Source organism: Rhinatrema bivittatum, chromosome 1 (genome assembly GCF_901001135.1).
Source record: "Rhinatrema bivittatum chromosome 1, aRhiBiv1.1, whole genome shotgun sequence".
NCBI classification, from domain to species: domain Eukaryota; kingdom Metazoa; phylum Chordata; class Amphibia; order Gymnophiona; family Rhinatrematidae; genus Rhinatrema; species Rhinatrema bivittatum.
Window position 1 is genome coordinate 46,718,056 of NC_042615.1, and position 19,481 is coordinate 46,737,536.

At 44.5% G+C, this 19,481-nt stretch overlaps 1 protein-coding gene across 2 annotated transcripts in view; it reads left to right on the plus strand.

The window, feature by feature from the left end:
• LOC115091544 overlaps positions 1-19,481 on the plus strand; it is a 91,406-nt gene that overhangs the window by 33,370 nt on the left and 38,555 nt on the right. For both annotated transcript variants that reach the window (XM_029601758.1, XM_029601815.1), the window contains exons 3-4: positions 14,843-14,904; positions 15,525-15,600. In XM_029601758.1, coding sequence (XP_029457618.1) covers positions 14,843-14,904; positions 15,525-15,600 — 138 coding nt within the window. The remainder of the gene's footprint in view (positions 1-14,842; positions 14,905-15,524; positions 15,601-19,481) is intronic.

Sequence of the window (19,481 nt, forward strand, 5' to 3'; positions counted from 1 at the left end):
AGGGGCCAACAAATCCATCAGTTCAGTCACTTACACAGCACTGCAAAATCCCTTGTTTTCTCTGCATAGCTTACGCCTGGGGGAATTCTGCGCAAAAAAATTTAAAATTCTGGGCACAAAAACTTAAAATTCTGCAAACTTTATATTGGTCAAAATAACACAATTTACATGACAGTCTTTAAGTAATTACATTTTACATTAATACAGAAAAATTATTACTTAAGAGATGCAGAATTTTAAATATTTTGAGCAGAATTTCCCTAGAAATTCACTGTAAGAGTGTCCCTTCCACTCGCTCTCCCTACTCCCCTGGCCACTTTGCCCTCTCAGGCCCCAACTCCTCCACCTCTAGGCTCAACCCCTTCCACTCTATCGCCAGTCCCAGAATTTGACCCTGTTCTCAGTACTGCCCCTCACACAGGCTCCCTCTCTCTAATACACATACACACGCCCCCATCCAGGATCCCTCACTCTTTCGCACACACACACATCCCCTCATACAGGGCCCTCTCTTTTGCATACACACCCACACAAGCTCCCTTTCTCTCTCACACATACATCCTCACACAGGCTACCTATGTCTCTCATGCACCCCTTCACACAGGCTCTGTCTCGCACATACACAATCCCTTCACACAGGCTAGCACCCTCACATACACATGATCCCTTTTTCATACACATGAGCTCCCAATCTCTCACACACATACACACTCCTTCACAATCTCCTCATATAGGTTCCCTCTCTCTGAAACCCACACTCAAGCATCCCCCCGCTCTCTTACCTCCTATGCTCTCTCATCCTCCCCTCCTCTCATATAGGCTCCCTCTATCTGAAACCCACACTCAAGCATCCCCCCACCCCCCTCTCTTACCTCCCATGCTCTCTCTCACCCTGCCCTCCCCCACACCCCTCCCCTCTATCACACACACATTCTCTCTCACCGGCATCCCCACCACCCCCTCTTACCTCCCATGCTCTCTCGCACCCTCCCCTCTCTCACATACACATTCTCTCTCACCGGCATGCCACAAATGGAGCGTGACCCGCATGTGCTGCAGGATGTACTCCGTTCGCGGCGAAGATGAAGGCCTGAGCGCGCCGTTCGCAGCACACGGGGGCCTTCCACCTTCGCCGCAAGGGGAGCACACTCTGTTCGTGGCATACGGGGGCCTTCCATTTTCGCCGCGAACGGCGCAGCTGGGCCTTCATCTTCACCACGAATGGAGTACATCCCGCGGCATGCCAGGGTCTCCTCTGTTATTTTCTGTGCAGGGGGGAATTCTGCGCAAATTCTGTGCTCCACAGTAGCGCAGGATTCCCCCAGGACTAATATCTGTACATAGTCCACATAGGCTTTCGAATAATAGAAGGACTAGGGGGCATTCCATGAAGTTAGCAAGTAGCACATTTAAAACTAATGGGAGAAAATTCTTTTTCACTCAACGCACAATAAAGCTCTAGAATTTGTTGCCAGAGGATGTGGTTAGTGCAGTTAGTGTAGCTGGGTTAAAAAAAGGTTTGGATAAGTTCCTAGAGGAGAAGTCCATTAACGACTATTAATCAAATTGACTTAGGGGTAGATTTTCAGAGCCCTGCTCGCCTAAATCCGCCCAAAACCGGGCGGATTTAGGCGAGCAGGGCCCTGCGCGCCGGGAAGCCTATTTTACATAGGCCTCCCGGCGCGCGCAGAGCCCCGGGACTCGCGTAAGTCCCGGGGGTCTCGGAGGGGGGCGTGTCGGGGGCGGGCCCGGTCGTCGCGGCGTTCCGGGGGCGTGTCGGCAGCGTTTTGGGGGCGGGTACGGGGCGTGGCTACGGCCCGGGGGCGTGGCCGCGCCCTCCGTACCCGCCCCCAGGTCGCGGCCCGGCGCGCAGCAGGCCCGCTGGCGCGCGGGGATTTACGTCTCCCTCCGGGAGGCGTAAATCCCCCGACAAAGGTAAGGGGGGGGTGTAGACAGGGCCGGGCGGGTGGGTTAGGTAGGGGAAGGGAGGGGAAGGTGAGGGGAGGGCAAAGGAAAGTTCCCTCCAAGGCCGCTCCGATTTCGGAGCGGCCTTGGAGGGAACGGGGGGAGGCAGCGCGGCTCGGCGCGCGCAGGCTATACAAAATCGATAGCCTTGCGCGCGCCGATCCAGGATTTTAGTGGATACGCGCGGCTCCGCGCGTATCTACTAAAATCCAGCGTACTTTTGCTTGAGTCTGATGCGCAAGCAAAAGTAGGCTGATCGCGCTTCTTTTAAAATCTACCCCTTAGGGAATAGCAGCTGCTATTAATTGCATCAGTAGCATGGGATCTTCTTAGTGTTTGGGTACTTGCCAGATACTTATAGCCTGGTTTGGCCTCTGTTGGAAACAGGATACTGGGCTTGATGGACCCTTGGTCTGACCCAGCATGGCAATTTCTTATGTTCTTATGTTCTTAGGCCAATGTCCATTTTCGCTGATGTCAGAAAGTCAATCTTAACTGCTTGTCCTTGTTAGCAAGAATTGGGATTTTCCTACAGTACCCAAAGCCCTACTGTTGCTGCATGCTGCCTCACCTTTTCTCCTCCTCTAGGAAGACCCTGTGCAAGTCAGCTTAGTCTTCTCCCCTTTCTGGATGATGAGCCTATGTTTCCATTCCTAGACCAGGTCCCCACCTCTTACCACTGACTCTGCATCTGTCCTAAGCATGTTTAAATCTCTGCTGGTAAGCTATTCCATTTTCAAAAAAATGGCAATAAATACATATCATACAACACTAGCATATATAGAAAATGATATACACATAAAAAATTTACACTAAATTCTATTTATACCAAAATATCAAAAGTATATCCACCTACAAAAGCGTATCCACCGGTCAAAATACCTATAATCATCAAAGATGCATAAATCTCATACAAAACACCACACACACATCCACACACAAAAAAACCAGAAACACTTCCTCCCAAAATGCTTCACATACTTAGCTTCTTCAGGGGAATCAAGCTGTGGAATCCGTTGCCAGAGGACGTGATCAAGGTGATTAGCATGATGGGGTTTAAAAGAGATTTGGACAAGCTTCTGGAGGAAAAGTTCTTAACGCATTATTAGCCAGGTAGACTAAAGAAAGCTACTGTTATCCCTGGGAGTGAGTAGCAAAACATAGATCTACTTTCTGGGATCTGCTGGGCACTTGTGACCCGGACTGGCCCCTGTCAGAGAGAGGTTGCTGGGCTCGATGGACCTTGGACTGACCCAGCGTGGTGGCTCTTCTTATGTGAGGGCCAGCGGGAGGGATTGGGGTCTGTGTGGATGGGCAGGAAAGGGATCAGAGGTTTAGGAGATGGGGTTGGAAGTCCATGGTAGGGTGTAGTGAGGACATTGTGTAGTGAGGACATTGTGTCTTGCTTGCTCAGTGTTTCCTGTGCTGTGCACTCTTCAGGTCTTGCATTCCTGATGGGACTTCCTCACCAATGTCACACATCATCATGAAGTCAGCCTTCCTGAAGTTCAGAACACTAGTTCTGGTATGGTTTCCGTTCAAATCCCAGTCGACCCTCAAGATGGTCACTAGACTTTACATTTTCCCTTACCATGAAGTCAGAATCTTGCAACATATATAAATGCTTGTATATTTCTAGGCCTTTATATTAGAGTTGTTCCACTAGAAGTCTTCTTTCTGAAAAGCACAAAGTGTCTCTCATCACTGAATCCAGAGGTGGGAATAGTTTCTGTAATAAACAGGGGGATGCCTGATTAGTTTCATGGTTCACAGATAAATAGGTCCAGCAGGTGCTTTAGCAGAATAAACTCAAAGGAAAGGACACTTTCCTCTCTGTAATAAAATTTCAGTTTAGAACATAAGATTGTTGTACTGGGTCAGACCAAAGGTCCATCAAGCCCAGCATCCTGTTTCTAACAAAGGCCAAACCAGGTCACAAGTACCAGGCAGGATCCCAAGGGACAGATAAATTCCAAGTTGCTTATCCCAAGAGTAAGCAGTGGATTTCTGCAACTCCACCCTTATAACGGGTTATGGACTTTGCCTCCAGGGACTTGTCTAAACCTTTTTTTAACGCAGTTACACTATTAGCTTCCACCACATCCTCTGGCAACGAATTCCAGAGCTTAAATTATGCATTGAGTAAAACAATATTTTCTTCTAGTAGTTATAAATGTACAATTTAGTAACTTCATTGTTTGTCCCCCAGTCTTTTTACTTTTTGAAATAGTAAACAACTACTCCACTCATTATTTTACAGACCTCTATCATATCTCCCCTCTTCTCCATGCTGAAGAGTCCTAACCTCGTTAACCTTTCTTCATAGGGGAATTATCCCATCCCCTTTATCACTTTGGTTGCCCTTCTCTGTACCTTTTCTAATTCTGCTGTATCTTTTTTGAGATGCGGTGACCTGAACTGAATCCAGTAATCAAGATGAGGTCGCACCAGGGAGCGATACCGAGGCATTATGAAATTCTCTGTTTTATTCTCCATTCCTTTCCTAATAATCCCTAGCATTCTAGTTGCTTTCTTGGCTGCTACTGCACACTGAGCAGAAGATTTCAACATATTTTCAACGATGACACCTAGATCCTTTTCCTGAGTGGTGACTCCTAATGTGGAGCCTTGCATTGTGTAGCTATAATTTGGGTTACTCTTCCCTAAGTGCATCACTTTAAACTTGTCTACATTAAATTTCAGAAAGATGTGAGTTTACTCACATCTTTCTACCTAATACAAACATATACAATTTAATCATTTAAATCGGCAAATTCAACCTCATCTTTGTGGCTACAGCTGCAAATCCCATGCTTGACTCCCAAGAAATGCAGATGTACTCAGCAGGATGTGATTCCAAATTAGCTTGATTTTATTTACAGGAAAAATATTCAAACATGTTTCATTTCACTGAAAAAAAATGAGTTATAACAGATCTCAATTTCTGTATAGAGCAGTTCAACTCTGATGTAAAAGGTTTAGGGAGCAATCTTCTTCTGCAAAGCTGTAGTAGCTTTCTCTTTCTATGTTGCAGCCAGATTTACTGACTTGGCTGCAAACTACCTCACTCATTTTTTTTTTCTACAGGGAGAACATCCCATGGCCCTCACCCTTCTGGATCAGATAGATCATTTAGTGGTGGAAATTCCAAAACCTGTTCGATATTAACCTTCCGGGAGCCCAACTTGGGAGCTAGATAGCATTGCCCCCACTCTATGCTAGCTACTTGCTCTAGCACACTCCTCTGTCTTCATAGTTCCTGCCTACTGCTCCTGCCCACTCTCTGAAGGTTTTCCCCCAGCTTCTTCTAGCACATTCTTCTATCACATGCACAGATAACACACCCTGGGTTTGACCATTAGGGGTCTCGAAGCAGAAGAATAGTGGAACATGTCATGTTACCTTTAACCTTACTTTAAATCAAGGGTTATATTCCTTGCCCCTCCCTGCTTAAGACCTTTGTGTCCCCACATTTATTTATTTATTTATTTATTTATTTATTTATTTTATTTAAACGCTTTTATATACCGACAACCGTTTGCACATCGTGTCGGTTTACATATAACTTAAAACCAGGGTATATATAGGCATAGCCTTTACATAGAACAAAGAACAAGTAAAAACAGTAGAAAAACAAGAACTAAATACATTTGGGGGAGGGAGTCAACAGGGAGCAACAAAGGTTGGGATGGGGTGGGAACAACAAGGCATGGGTGGGGTTATATACAAGGCAAGGGTGGGGTTATATACAAGGCATCATAAATACGTACAATGTTGTTTCAGGCGATTGTTCGGGGGAGTGAAGACGGGAAAAACAAGGAGGGGGTGGGGTTATATACAAGGCATCATAAATACGTACAATGTTGTTTCAGGCGATTGTTCGAGGGAGAGAAGACGGGAGAAAAAACAGGGGGGGCTGGAAAAATGTGAAGGCTATATGTGGGTCACAGAGGGAGAAGGGTTATCTATCGAGGGTGAGAGGGGTAGGCTTGAAGGAAGAGCCATGTTTTGAGTTTCTTTTTGAAAGTGGGTGTGGAGGTTTCAGTACGTAGGTCACTGGGCATAGAGTTCCAGAGGGATGGGCCGGCAAGAGAAAGGGCTCTGTTAGTGGTAGATATAAGTCTAGTTGATTTTATAGAAGGAGCACATAGAGTTCCAAGAAGGGCGGTACGGGTTGGTCTTGAGGAGGAACGAGGAAGGAAAGGGGGGGTTAACCAGTTGTAATGTTCGTTGATGATGCTTTTGTGAATGAGGGTAAGAGTTTTATATATTATGCGTGATTGTATGGGAAGCCAGTGGAGGTCAATGAGGGTGGGGGTGATGTGGTCTTTCTTGCTGACATTTGTGAGGATGCGTGCGGTGGCATTTTGGAGAAGTTGCAATGGTTTGATATGAATGGCAGGGAGACCAAGGAGGAGAGCGTTGCAGTAATCTATTTTCGCAAATATGATAGCCTGGAGTACAGTACGGAAGTCTGAGAAGAAAAGTAGGGGTTTGAGTTTTTTAAGGGTTTGCAGTTTGGAGAAACAGCTGCTGAGGATAGATTTGATGTAGGGTTTGAAAGTGAGTTGGTTATCAAGAATGACACCCAAGTTTCATGTTTTGGAAGGGAAGGGGTTAGAGGAGAGGGTAGGGGGAATAGTTATTGATGAGTGTTTGGAGGAGATGAGAAGGAGCTCAGTTTTATGGGGGTTGAGGGATAAGTGCATGTCAGTGAGAAGCTATAAACAAAAATAAATACAAGCTATATACAAAAATAAATACTTTATATAAGATATAAGGAAGAACAAACATTTCCTTTATTCCGTTATGTTGGCCAGTCTTAACAGGTTGCGTGCCAGTATACAGCACATGGAACGTCAAGCTCCGCTGCTGTAACATTTCACAGATTGTAATACCTAACAAATAAAACATTTCACAAGTAATCAGCATGATAGGAGAACAATCTCATTGCTTAAGACTTCTCTCTCGGTGACAAAAAATGCAGACTCTTCTCCGTTCACACTGTAAATCAGGGGTTCTCAACCCAGTGCTTGGGACACACCTAGCCAGGGGTGGCTCAAGGCAATCTGCTGCCTGAAGCGAGGGATGAGATGGCGCCCCCCGCCCGCTCCCCCATAGGCTCCCTCTCTCTGGCACCCAGTGGCATCTAACCTACTTCCAGGCATGTCATACACTCTGTTCTTGCTCTCACTGTGTCCGGAATTTGCTCTCCCCCTGTCTCACTTGCTGGTTCCGGTGGTCACTCTCTTTTGCTCTGCCACCTGGTTTGTTTCTTGTGGGGACAGAATGCCAGGGGATAGCCGACGGATCTGTGGCCCAGAGGGGTTCCGCTGCCCCTGCTCCACACTCCGCCCAAGCTGCTGCCGTCCCCGGAGCAAGCCTGGATGGAGCCCATACCGCTGTACTCGCGTGCTAGGCTGCTGAGCCAAGCTAAGGGTTCGGCCTTCGTGGAGACGGGCGGCGGTGGGGCAAGGTGCTGAGCAGCGCGAGCGGACCCGGGCTGCGCGGGGCGCGGCTCTTGTGCGAGGTCTGCTGGGCGTCATTCACGCAGTTTGGGGCCCGGTGCGGCAGCAGGGCCGGGGGCAGACTCAGAGTGGGAACTGAACCTGGCCCTGCAGGAGAGCCTGGAGCCAGCTGTCCTCTTGGGGGTGTATCCGCGCGCACAGATCCGCATCTGGATGCTGGTGCTGGAGGACCGCAGCTCCGCCTTTGGCGTCACCCTCTCCGCCACTTCTCTTGCCCTGGCTGATGCCGGCATCGAGATATAGACGTGGAGGTGGTGGGCTGCACCCTCAGCCAGGACCCCTGAGGCCACCTGCTTCTGTGAGGAAAATGGCAAAGATGGAGGAGAACCCGGCTGCATGGGGTGGGGGAGCTCTGTGTAGAATTCCCCTAGGACTAACCACCGGAGGCCTGCGGCTCCTTTGTTGATTTTGCGGCGGCATGAGGTGGCCGCTAGAGGAGTTTGGGGGGGAAGTTTTTGCCGCTTCCAAAGTTTGCCGCCTGAAGCAGCTGCCTCACCCTGCCTCATTATAGAACCGCCCGTGCACCTAGCCAGTCAGGTTTTGAGGATATCCACAGTGAACATGCATGAGATAGATCTGCATTCAATGTATGACTGCAATAGTTCTCTGTAATAACTGAAAACAACTCCCAAGCGATTGTTCCAACACTGGTCTGGCGCTGTTTATATAGAAAACGTCTTTACCTGCTGCTTTTCACAGGAGCAATGAACATTTGGCTTAAAATTCACACTTCCAACATAAGAGTCCCTAGTTTTCTTATTTTACTTCCATTTACTGTACCCTTTCATGGGAGAGCACAAGGATCTTTAAAAAGTTTTGCTTCTTCTAGCCTTCTTGAGTTTATGGATCCCTTTTCTTTTTCACCCTTGGATTCTTCCATCCTTTGAGCCTGGGAGGCCAGTTTCCTTATTTTAAGATGTAGGTAGATCCCCTATAGTACTCACAGTTCCATGGCATCTCCTGGCTGGAAATCCTTTCTAGATGGGGGTCTCATATTCCTCCCACAAGCCAGCAATTTCCCAGGGAGCCTGGCAGTTTTCACTGTGCAATGCTTCTAGGAGATTGTCTGGCAGCAACTTCCTGCTCAGCTACCTTCACTACGTGTTCTTACTCGACAATGAACTCCACTCATATTAAAGATCTCCCTCCAGAGCACACTCAATATTCATAGAAACATAGAAATGACGGCAGAAGAAGACGAAACGGCCCATCCAGTCTGCCCAGCAAGCTTCACACTTTTTTTTCTTCTCATACTTATCTGTTTCTCTTGGCTCTTAGTAACCTTTTGGTTTTATTTCCCTTCCACCTCCACCATTAATGTAGAGAGCAGTGTTGGAACTGCATCTAAGTGAAATATCTAGCTTAATTAGTTAGGGGTAATAACCGCTGCAATAAGCAAGCTACACCCATGCTTATTTGTTTACCCAGACTATGTAATTCAGTCCTTGTTGGTTGTTGTCTGTATATAGATCCACTTTTCTTCATTCCCCCTGCCATTGAAGCAGAGAGTTATGCTGGATATGCGTGAAGTATCGGTCTTTCTCCCCTGCCGTTGAAGCAGAGAGCTATGCTGGATATGAGTGAAGTATCGGTCTTTCTCCCCTGCCGTTGAAGCAGAGAGCTATGCTGGATATGCATTGAAAGTGAAGTATCAGGCTTCACTTTCTTGGGGTACTACCACCGTGTGCTTAGCATAGGGGTTCACCATTCTCTGGAATATACCATGTGGCCTAGGGGCTGTATTACTATTTATAAAGCACTATTATCATTCGCAATACTGAACAAGAAAATTCTCAGTCACAAAGTCCCTTGCCAGGAGATTTACAATCCAGGTTTCAGCTTGGGATATTAGATGACTTGCTGAAAGTTCCATGGTGAGTGGGGGACAAAGGCTGGACAAAGAAGTTGCTGGGTTTTTTAATGTCTTTGAATAAAGGCTAAGCAAGGAAAACTTTTTTTTTTTAATTTTTAATTTGTCAATTTTTTGCATTACAAATTGGAAAACATAATCTTTTAACAATTTGATCTCCATTCTTTACATTTATCTCACTTCAATACAATTAATTTTAACTAAATTTAGAATTTGTTCAATTTGTATTTCAAAGCATATAATAAGGAAAAATAGCCTTGGGGACAAGCGAAAATTCAAAGGAGATACAAGGAAGAAAACATAACCATCACAATACGGCAATAACATAGATATTTATCCCGGTACATTATGTATTTTAAGACCTCTCCCCATTATGAGGAACTGGGGAAGAGGTGGTAGGTTGCTTTGCTTCAATAAACTGATGAAACTGGTCAAACTGAAAAAATATATAGGTCTCTTCTCCCCTTTTTTAATATACATTTGCAAGGGTAACATAGGACAAATGAAAAACCTCATCTTGTAACTTTTTGCCTCATAGAAAGAAATTATTTTCTCCTAATCTGGGTAACTTGTGCTAGATCAGGATAAATCTTTAAAGGCCAGCCATAAAAGGTTACTGGAAAATTTCTAAAATAAGCTCTCATCATATTATTAACATCCTGCATGGTGATGAAAGAAACCAACAAGGTATTCTTTTCTAATACATCTGTATTAGAATCTTCCAGGGAACTGGTTAAGTTTGTGGGGATAATTGCAGGAATAGTTCCTACAGATGAAGCTCTTTTATTCAAAAATAGCATGTATTCGCAGAAGGAAAAATTATCTAAAGGAAAAGCAAGTGCTTCAGTGAGGAACTTTTTCAAGGTAGTGTAAGCTATTTCCCCTGCAATCTTAGGAAAATTCAAAATCCTTATATAAAGATGTTTTTTATATTATTTTCCATCGCCTCCAAGCGTCTTGAACAGGCTAATTGGTCTTTAACAATAACCCCATTTAGAGCTTGTATCGACTTAATCTTGTTCTCAGCTTCCCCAACCCTATTTGCAATTGCATTTGTCCGTTCCTGAATGTCCACAATTTTTTACTGGAAATTCTGGGCGACAGAGTCCATCTTATTCTCAAGCCTGTTTAGAGAAGCTCCAAACCCTGCCACCAAGTCCCAGATTGCCTCCAGGGTTATCGCCTCCGGTCTGACTGGCAACTGCGTGAACTCACCCCGAATGCTTGGTGTCGTCTGTCGTTGGTTACTCTCCAGAGGGGGCCTCAGTTCTCTCTCTCCTCTGTAGATCTCTCGGTAAATCATCTTTCCTTCCTCTCTCACCGAGGTTAGCTTCATCCCCAGTGTCTAGGGAGTTCTCCACACCAAGCACCACGGCTCGAGACAGCCCCCTCCTATCCAGTCGCATTTGCTGCGTCATCAGCAAGCGACAAAGCTGCGTCTCTGCTGGGGTCGCGCTGGGCCAGAGGCTGGCGCAGGTCAGGGCTTAGAGACGCTTCCTCCAAGGGAGCTCCCCGCTCTCCTTCACAGGGACTCCCAGTGGTTTCACCGACTCCCTGCTGATCCAGTTGGGACAAAGAACGCTCGATATCCAGCTGCATCGGGGCAGGTAAGGAATCTGTAGGGTAGATTCTTATCTTCCCTTTCCTCTTTGCTGGCATAGCGAAAATAATGTTCCAAGAAATAACTCAGCAGCTCGAGCGATCCGTGCACCTTCTGTGCCGCCATCTTGTCCCCACTCCTCAGGAAAACATTTTTTAGAAGATGCCTCACACTTTTATTTAGCATTTTACCATAATCTTCCTTGGCTTAGAGCCTTATTGCTAAAAGATGCTATTACTCCGCACATTTACTCCAGTTGAGGAATTCTGGATAGGAAAAGGTTGTGAAGGAAGACACATGCCAACCCCTTTTTTGAACTCATAATTTCATTCTGAAAGACAGGTTGTGAGGGATCCTGCAAGGATTTGCCCATGAAGATCTGAAGTGAAAGGCAGCAAAGCAGCATAGAAAATAATCCACTGAAAAAACAAAGGATTTGGGGGCATCAAGGATAAGTTAGAAGATGGACTATGAAATGGCATGTGTGATTCATTTCTGACAGGGGTAAAAAGTCATGGATTTGGAGAACACAGATAGGATATGGAGGGCCATATTCAGAAGCAATTAGATAGAAAACTCAGAAAGTATCCGGCTAAATGAATATTCTGGCATTTAGCCAGCTATCTTAAGAGCGTTCCGGGAGGATGTTTCAGGAGGAGTTACATTAGCTGGCTAAGTTATCTGGCTAACTATGATATTCAGAGTTAGCCAGATACCTTAGCTGGCTGTGTCTTGTTGGGCCACAGAACTGCTCTAAATTTAGCTGGATAACATTAGCCGGCTAACTAAAAGATAGCCAGCTATATTCAATAGTGCGGCTGCACTATTGAATATATGTCCAAAGTTAGCTGGAGAAGTATATCCGGCTAACTTTGCTATCCGGACTGTGACAGAATACATAGATCTCAAGATTAATAAATTCAGAAGAAAGTTTTGGTAACGTGAATCAGAAAAAGATTTGAGAATCAAGGCAGAGAAAATAAGGCAGACATTAGAGAGTCAAGATGAATTTGCAAGGCAACCTTGGGCAGAAATAGTAAACTCCGTTTCACCTGTGCCACAGGATTTTCACAAAGAATACTCATGAGCTATATTTGCTGGCCCTTGATCCTCGAACTAGGTTAATTTCTGCAATTTGGCTAGCCTGAAAATTAGATCTGATTTTGTGACATTCAAGGGTAGAGTTCACAAGTCCTTGTCTTAAGGTGCCTGCGAAGAGCGATCAGTAGGAGGGGGGAAAACTGGCGATGTTACAACTGTTAAGTTTAATAACACATCATAGCAGTTTACAATCCAAAAAAAAATAACACATCAATAAATAAAAATAGCAACTGTAATCCATATGTACTTAAAATAAAACAAAACAGTACTTCTATAAAATATACAAACCAAAGCTTGCATCTCAGAGAACCAGGGGCACCCCCTCCCCACCCTTAACAATAATCTACATCTAAACCCATTTTTTAAGAATCAGCTAACACCGAATTATTTAAGCGTCGGACAATCCAGCCCTAGGTTGAGTCATCCTCTCCCATTACAAAAACCGGATTAACATTCCATACACTTGATTAAAAAAATCGTAATTCTCTTCGTAAATGACTACTGTATCAAAGCGTGGTAAAGCCTCATCTGGAACATGGGAGAAGTTTTGACTTCTGTACTAAAATGACATGAATGAGACTGATGGAGTTCAAAGAAGAACAAAGCTTATAGGGGGTACATGAGCATTTACCATCTCTAGAGAGCCTAGACCTGTGATTTTCACTGAAAAAAAAGGAGATTAAAGCAGGGAATTCCCTGAAGAAGGCAAGGGGCCACCTTTGAGTACTGCAGAGCACTAGCCAACTGGTTGCAGTCCTGGGAATGGGGGTGAATAGCAGCTGCTTTTATTGGGTTGTTTTGTTTGTTTTATGTTTTGTCTTCTTTTCTATTTAATTGTCTGTATAAATATTTAAAGATGATTGTGTATGTATTACTGTTCATCGCCTCGGGCAGATTTATTGAACTGGGGAAGCGATTCAGACATTTTAAATAAATAAAAAGCAAGCTGCAAATCCAAAGGGGATCCCATTCAGTCTCGGAATGAAAGTCTCCAGGCAATGGGTGGTGTTCCAGAATCAAAAATAACTTTCACGGAAGAGAAAAAGGGCAGACGTTTCCAATATTATAACAACAGATCAGGCCATCTGGGCAGTTCAGCAGTACAACTGCTTGAGGAAAATAATGGGAAAGACAAGGCTCTCCCTCTAAATCCCTTTGGAGCATGAAAATCCTCCTCTCCCACCTGGAGAGTAAGGCCAAGTCCCTGGCTGGGGTCTTTATCCGTCCTGCTCCTGAGACCTAGGGACAGACGCCTTCCAGAGCACCGCAGCCAATAGGATCCCCACCTCGTCAGTGGCAAGGAACGTCCACCACTCCTTTACCTCCCTGCAGCCAGGACCGCCATAGCCCTCGCCGCCTCTCCCTTGCTCCCTTTGGTGATGGCTCATCCCAATGACTTGAAGAGTCACATTTATAGATTTACCACAACTGACCCAGACTGCAGGGCAAGGGTCCTCAACGCTTTTCAAGAGCAGGGCCGCAGAGGGCATTTCAAATCATTGAGAGGGTCAGGGCAAGGGGTGGAGGTTCCCCTCAGAAATGCCGGTGCAGTAATCTTGGCGCTGGTTTTCAGTGCACATTTTTTAATGACAAGATTTTTTTTTTAAACTCCTGATATGCTAATGCATCGGGAGTTATAAAAATGCGTAAAAACTGTAAAATGCTCGCTGGACAGAGTTCTCATAGACTGTCGATCTAATTCCCTGAAGTAGGAAGGGGAAGGCGTTCCGAATCATGGGTCTTTTTCTGGAGCCTTAATCTTCTGAAATCCAGCATGGTGTGTTTGATGGATGCCCAAGATACGTTTTCCATTACACTAACATTTTCACTAATATTAAGGTTTTAAGAATGCAAATTAAAAAATAGGGGAGGTGGGTGGGCAGACCAATGATTTAAAAATATGCAGGTGAAAAATGATTGCAGATAAATTTGCAGCAAACATGAATGCCGTTCAATATGATGATCTTACCAACACAATATACAATACATTTTTATTGCGCCAATTGATATAGTTATTTGATAGGAGTTTTTGAATTTGAAGGTAATGATGTGCCACGAAGAAGTGGTTAGTGCAGTTAGTGTAGCTGGGTTCAAAAAAGGTTTGGATAAGTTCTTGGAGGAAAAGTCTATTAACGGCTATTAATCAAGTTTACTTCGGGAATAGCCACTGCTATTAATTGCATCAGTAGCATGGGATCTTCTTAGTGTTTGGATAATTGCCAGGTTCTTGTGGCCTGGTTTGGCCTCTGTTGGAAACAGGATGCTGGGCTTGATGGACCCTTGGTCTGACCCAGCATGGCAATTCCTTATGTTCTTATGAAGTGAACTCTGTGCTGGGCATGGCATGAAAGGAAAAAGGCAGGAATCACTGGTTGAAACCACCATTAGCTGAGCACTCTATTCTGTTTTTTTGCCGTGTGTTGAAGTGTTACATTAGCGATGCCAGCAGCATTACCAACTGTCTCCATGTCATTTGGACCAGCTGAGCTAGTCCTGATCTTACCCCTGAATGTATCCAAGGAAAGATAAAAAGAAACAGCTGGCAGCCCCAGGGGGCAGCGTCTCATATCAGGATAAGATTGAACACCTCAGCTGTAGAAGAGATTTTATCCATATGGTTGCTTACTCCTAGGTTCAGAGATGTCTTTCGAGACTACAGTCCTGTCATTGTCAGAACTTCTTAAGAACATCCAAACTGTAGAAAAATGCCCAACAAGGAGGCTTATTTTATATAACCAAACTGTAATATTTCTTTAAACATCCTTCTTTATCTCCTAGGCAAAGGCCGCCAATTACCCTGCTATCCACCTGACTGTCTACGAGACTTCAAGAACGTCCACGTAAGTGCAAAGTTGATAAAAAGAATTCAAGTGCTAATTTGATGCCAAGAAATCAACAAAAATATACTATAATTAAAAGACATGTTAGTGGAATGGCAGATTGGGACAATATCAAATATCAATACTTCTAGAAGAAATAAACAAGTATAGTCTCCCCCTGTCCTAGTTACAGAGGTGGGGAGGATGCAAGTCCCTCATATGAGGTCATGAAGATGTTGGATGAGAATTCTGGGTGGATAGGAGAATCTATGACAGAGACCATGTTGGGGCTTTCTTTGATTTGCATTTATTTGAGGTAGACAGGATAACCATAGTAACATAATATTGATTGCAGAAGAAGAAAAAAGACCAAATGAAACCATGATAAAAGGGCAGATGGAGAGAAACCAGACCAATATTTATGTGTGATGTGGAGGACAGGGCTGGAGAGAGAGAGAAGAGAGAGAAAATTGTAAAATGAAGGATCGAAAGTTAAAGGAAAAGAGAGGTTTGAAAGCTGACACCTAATCATTATCAAATAATTGTTTCATTGGTGGGAAGGAGAGGGAGATTATATTACTTGAAATTAAAACTAAGTGACCTGCCTAGTTTACATTAAGGCTACAGTACCTTTTTTACAGATATTGCGAAAGATGCTTCGTAATTCTAACGCCTTCCAGGCAGCTCGGGCTTGGTTGACTCTTGCCAGTGAGAAGGGTGAGTATAACACCTTGCAACAGGGGAGGGGACCAGAGCTACCCAATAGTGCAGGCAAACTGTGCGAGTCTAATCACAGGAGCAGACACCCCCGGAATCAGGGGAACCAGAAAAACCTTGCTGGCAGTCTATCAGGCTATTGAAAGCAGCAGATGCTATGCCTCCGAGAGTCTTGGGATACAGAGAACCATTTGTTTTCCTAATTGTTTGCATTCTGGTTATTGATGCTGACTACAGTCTGTATTTCTTCTCTAATCTATTTTTATGCTGACAAGAAGCTAAGTTTTTTGTTCTGGGCCAAACAACCCCAATAACCCTTTGAACTGTTTTCTGGAATAGCTGCATCTGGCTATTTGTGTACCAACCACTGTTCCCTCTAAGCTGTGTGGGTGTGTGCATGCACACAGGTCACGAATCTTGTACACCCAACAAAATATAGTGCGCCAGATATTCAAAGCGTGCCGGATTATAAAAGATTTACGCCCGTAATCGGCCTTACGCGCGTCGGGCCTATTTTAAAAAGGCTCGGCGACGCGCATAAAGCCCCGGGACGCGTGTAAGTCCCGGGACTTGCAAAAAAGGGCAGGGGCGGGGGTCAGGCTCCCGGCACGGCGGCCATATTTGCTGCTGTGCCGGGGATCACATGCCGGCAGTCGGCCGGCGCTCGCAACTTCAGCCCCAGGGCGGAAGTAAGTTTTGTGATTAAAAAAAAAAAGAAAACCGAAAAGGTAGGGGGGAAAGGGCAGGGGAGGTAGGGGAAGGAAAGGGAAGGTGGAGTGGGGGGGTAGGGAACGGGGGAAGACAGCGGGACTCGGCACGCGCATGGTGCACAATTGTGCATCCCCTTGCACACGCCGACCCCCGATTTTACAACATGTGTGTGCCTGCGCGCGCAAGTTATAAAATCGGGCGTACATATGTGAGTGCCGGGTAGTGCACGCACATGTTATAAAGTCTACCCCAGCATGTTTAGCGCTAGATAGGTTAAGTAGGACTTATCCAGCTATCTGAATAACCAGATAAGTTGTGAGCGGGTTGTGGGAGGATCAGGGTAGCACTACTTAGCTGGATAAGTTATTTAGCCAAGTAGCAATATTCAGCCTTCGACAGATAAGTTATCCAGGTAAACTAGACCTGCTACCAGGTCCGAACTTAGGAGGATACAACTTATCCACCTAAGAAGCACTTGCTATGAGGATATTCAGGAGCACTGACGTTCTGATGAAGAGCTGCACTGGAGAAAGTACAAAGAAGGGCGACCAAAATGATAAAGAGGATGGAACAGTTCCCCAATGAGGAAAGGCTAAAGAGGTTAGGGTTGTTCAGCTTGGAGAAGAGACGGCTGAGGGGGGATATGATAGAGGTGTTTAAAATCATGAGGTCTAGAATGGGTTAATGTGAATCAGTTATTTACACTTTGAGATAATAGAAGGACTAGGGGGCACTCCATGAAGTTAGCAAGTAGCACATTTAAAACTAATCGGAGAAAATTATTTTTAACTCAGTGCACAATTAAGCTCTGGAATTTGTTGCCAGGGGTTAGTGCAGTTAGTGTAGCTGGGTTTGGAAAAGTTCTTGGAGGAGAAGTCCATTATCTGCTAATAATCAAGTTTACTTAGGGAATAGCCACTGCTATTACTGGCATCAGTAGCATAAGATCTATTTAGTGTTTGGGTACTTACCAGGTACTTGTTGCCTGGATTGGCCACTGTTGGAAACAGGATGCTGGGCTTGATGGACCCTTGGTCTGAACCAGTATGGCGGTTTCTTATGTTCTTAAATTAGCAAGATATGCCTGTCCAGCTGACTTAGAAAAAATGGATAAGTTTTCAATATCTACCCCAGTGTGCTTAAGAAATCCCAATATTATTTGCATTATACTGGCTCACAGTGCACGACAAAGGGGCTTGCCCCTTTGTGCGCCCCTTCGTGCAGCCCCTGAGATCATACTCTATTTCATTATCTGCTTAATTCTCCTTTCTTACCTTGATTAGAATTCAGCATCTCATCTTTAAATCTATAAATTACATTGGCAACAAGATTCAAGTCAGCTGATTCGTGTAAGGGAGACGCGAATAGATCCCAAGCTTTATTCATCAACAGGAAAACAAATTGAAATTGAAATCCAAAATCACCACAAACCCTGGAACCTCAACAGATAGTGTTCCCTGCTCCTAAAGCCAGCTTCGGGTCAATAATAAACCAGTTTACTGGCCCTTGAATCTTCATCTTCTTTGGAGCACTCGAGTAAGCCTCTAATATTCTCTCTATACCACACAAACAGATCAACATGCTTCTTGGTTTCCCTATCCCTATACATCACCATGTTTGCCATGGTGAATACTCCATACCAATCATCAAGAATCAACGTAAACATCAAACTAAGCCTCTCCCACAACACTACAACCATCATCAAAGGCTAATTCCAATAATGATTTCACCAATCACACAATTCCTCGGCCTTTCTCTGTTATCTCTTACTCTATTCAATGCTCAATCACTTTCAAAAAAAACTCATATCTTAAACGACTACCTTACTGAAGTAAACCCAGATATCTGTGCAATCACAGAAACGTGGTTTAAACCTTCAGATTTAGCTCTGTTAAATCAACTACCAACTCAGCTTTATGATTTTTTCTCCATACCTAGACCCAAAAGAAAGGGAGGAGGTCTGCTTCTCGCAGCCAAGAAAGGTCTAAGAATAACTTTACAACATTCATATACCACATCAAAATTAGAGCTCTCTTTCTTTAAATCTGATCATTTACAAATTGGCCTAATCTACGCTCCACCAGGATCTTTAGATTCTGACCCTTCACCAGTCATTGAACTCTCTGCCAAATACTTCAACCCAGACAAACCTGCCATCTTACTGGGTGATTTCAACTTACATGTCGATGCTTCACCACAATCCCCAAATTGTGTTACCCTACTCTCAGCTCTCAACTACATGGGCTTCACACAAATTATAAAAACCCCTACCCACAAAGCAGGTCACACTTTAGACCTTATTTTCATTAATCAGTGCATCTCAAACACAAATACAATCACATGTTCACCTGTCCCTTGGTCGGACCATCAAATCATCAACACGACCTTCAAGCTTTCACAACATCCTCCACTTTCGTTCCCAAAAAACACTATTCAATTCAGGAAACCTTGTTCTACAGACCTTCTCATCAATCAGTTCACTAATGAATTATTACATCTCGATCTCTCCAACGCATCTACAGCCACCACCTCATGGTGCAACATCACCAAAAAGATTGCAGACATTACCTGCCCTTCCATCACAAAAGTAGTACAACCTTCGCCAGACAACAGGAAACCCTGGTTCACCCCAGAACTGAAGCTGCTTAAACAAGAGCTAAGAAATAAAGAACACACTTGGAGGAGAAACCCATCCCCCACAACATTAGCTATTTATAAAACCTCCCTCAATGCTTATAGGATCACCATACTGAGAACAAAGAGAGATTTTTTCTCAAAAAAAATACATCATTTCATATTTGATTCAAAAGCACTTTTCTCCTACGTTTCAGCTCTCACTAAACCATCACCTCCTACCATTCCTGATGATCAAGCACTCAACAAAGCATCAGAACTAGCAGAATACTTTAAGGATAAAATTGACAAACTGACTATCTCTTTCTCATCATCTTTTTCATATCCCCCATTCCCTCACATTACCTCACCTCAACTAAATACAACGCTGGAAACTTTCGAGACCACTTCAGCACTTGAGATAGAAAACATACTTAAAAAAATGAAACCGTCATCTCATCCCTTAGACACAATTCCTACTAACCTTCTCATCGCAATAAGAAACTCCATATCAAAACCAATTGCAGACATCATTAACTGCTCTCTCTCCCAGGGTC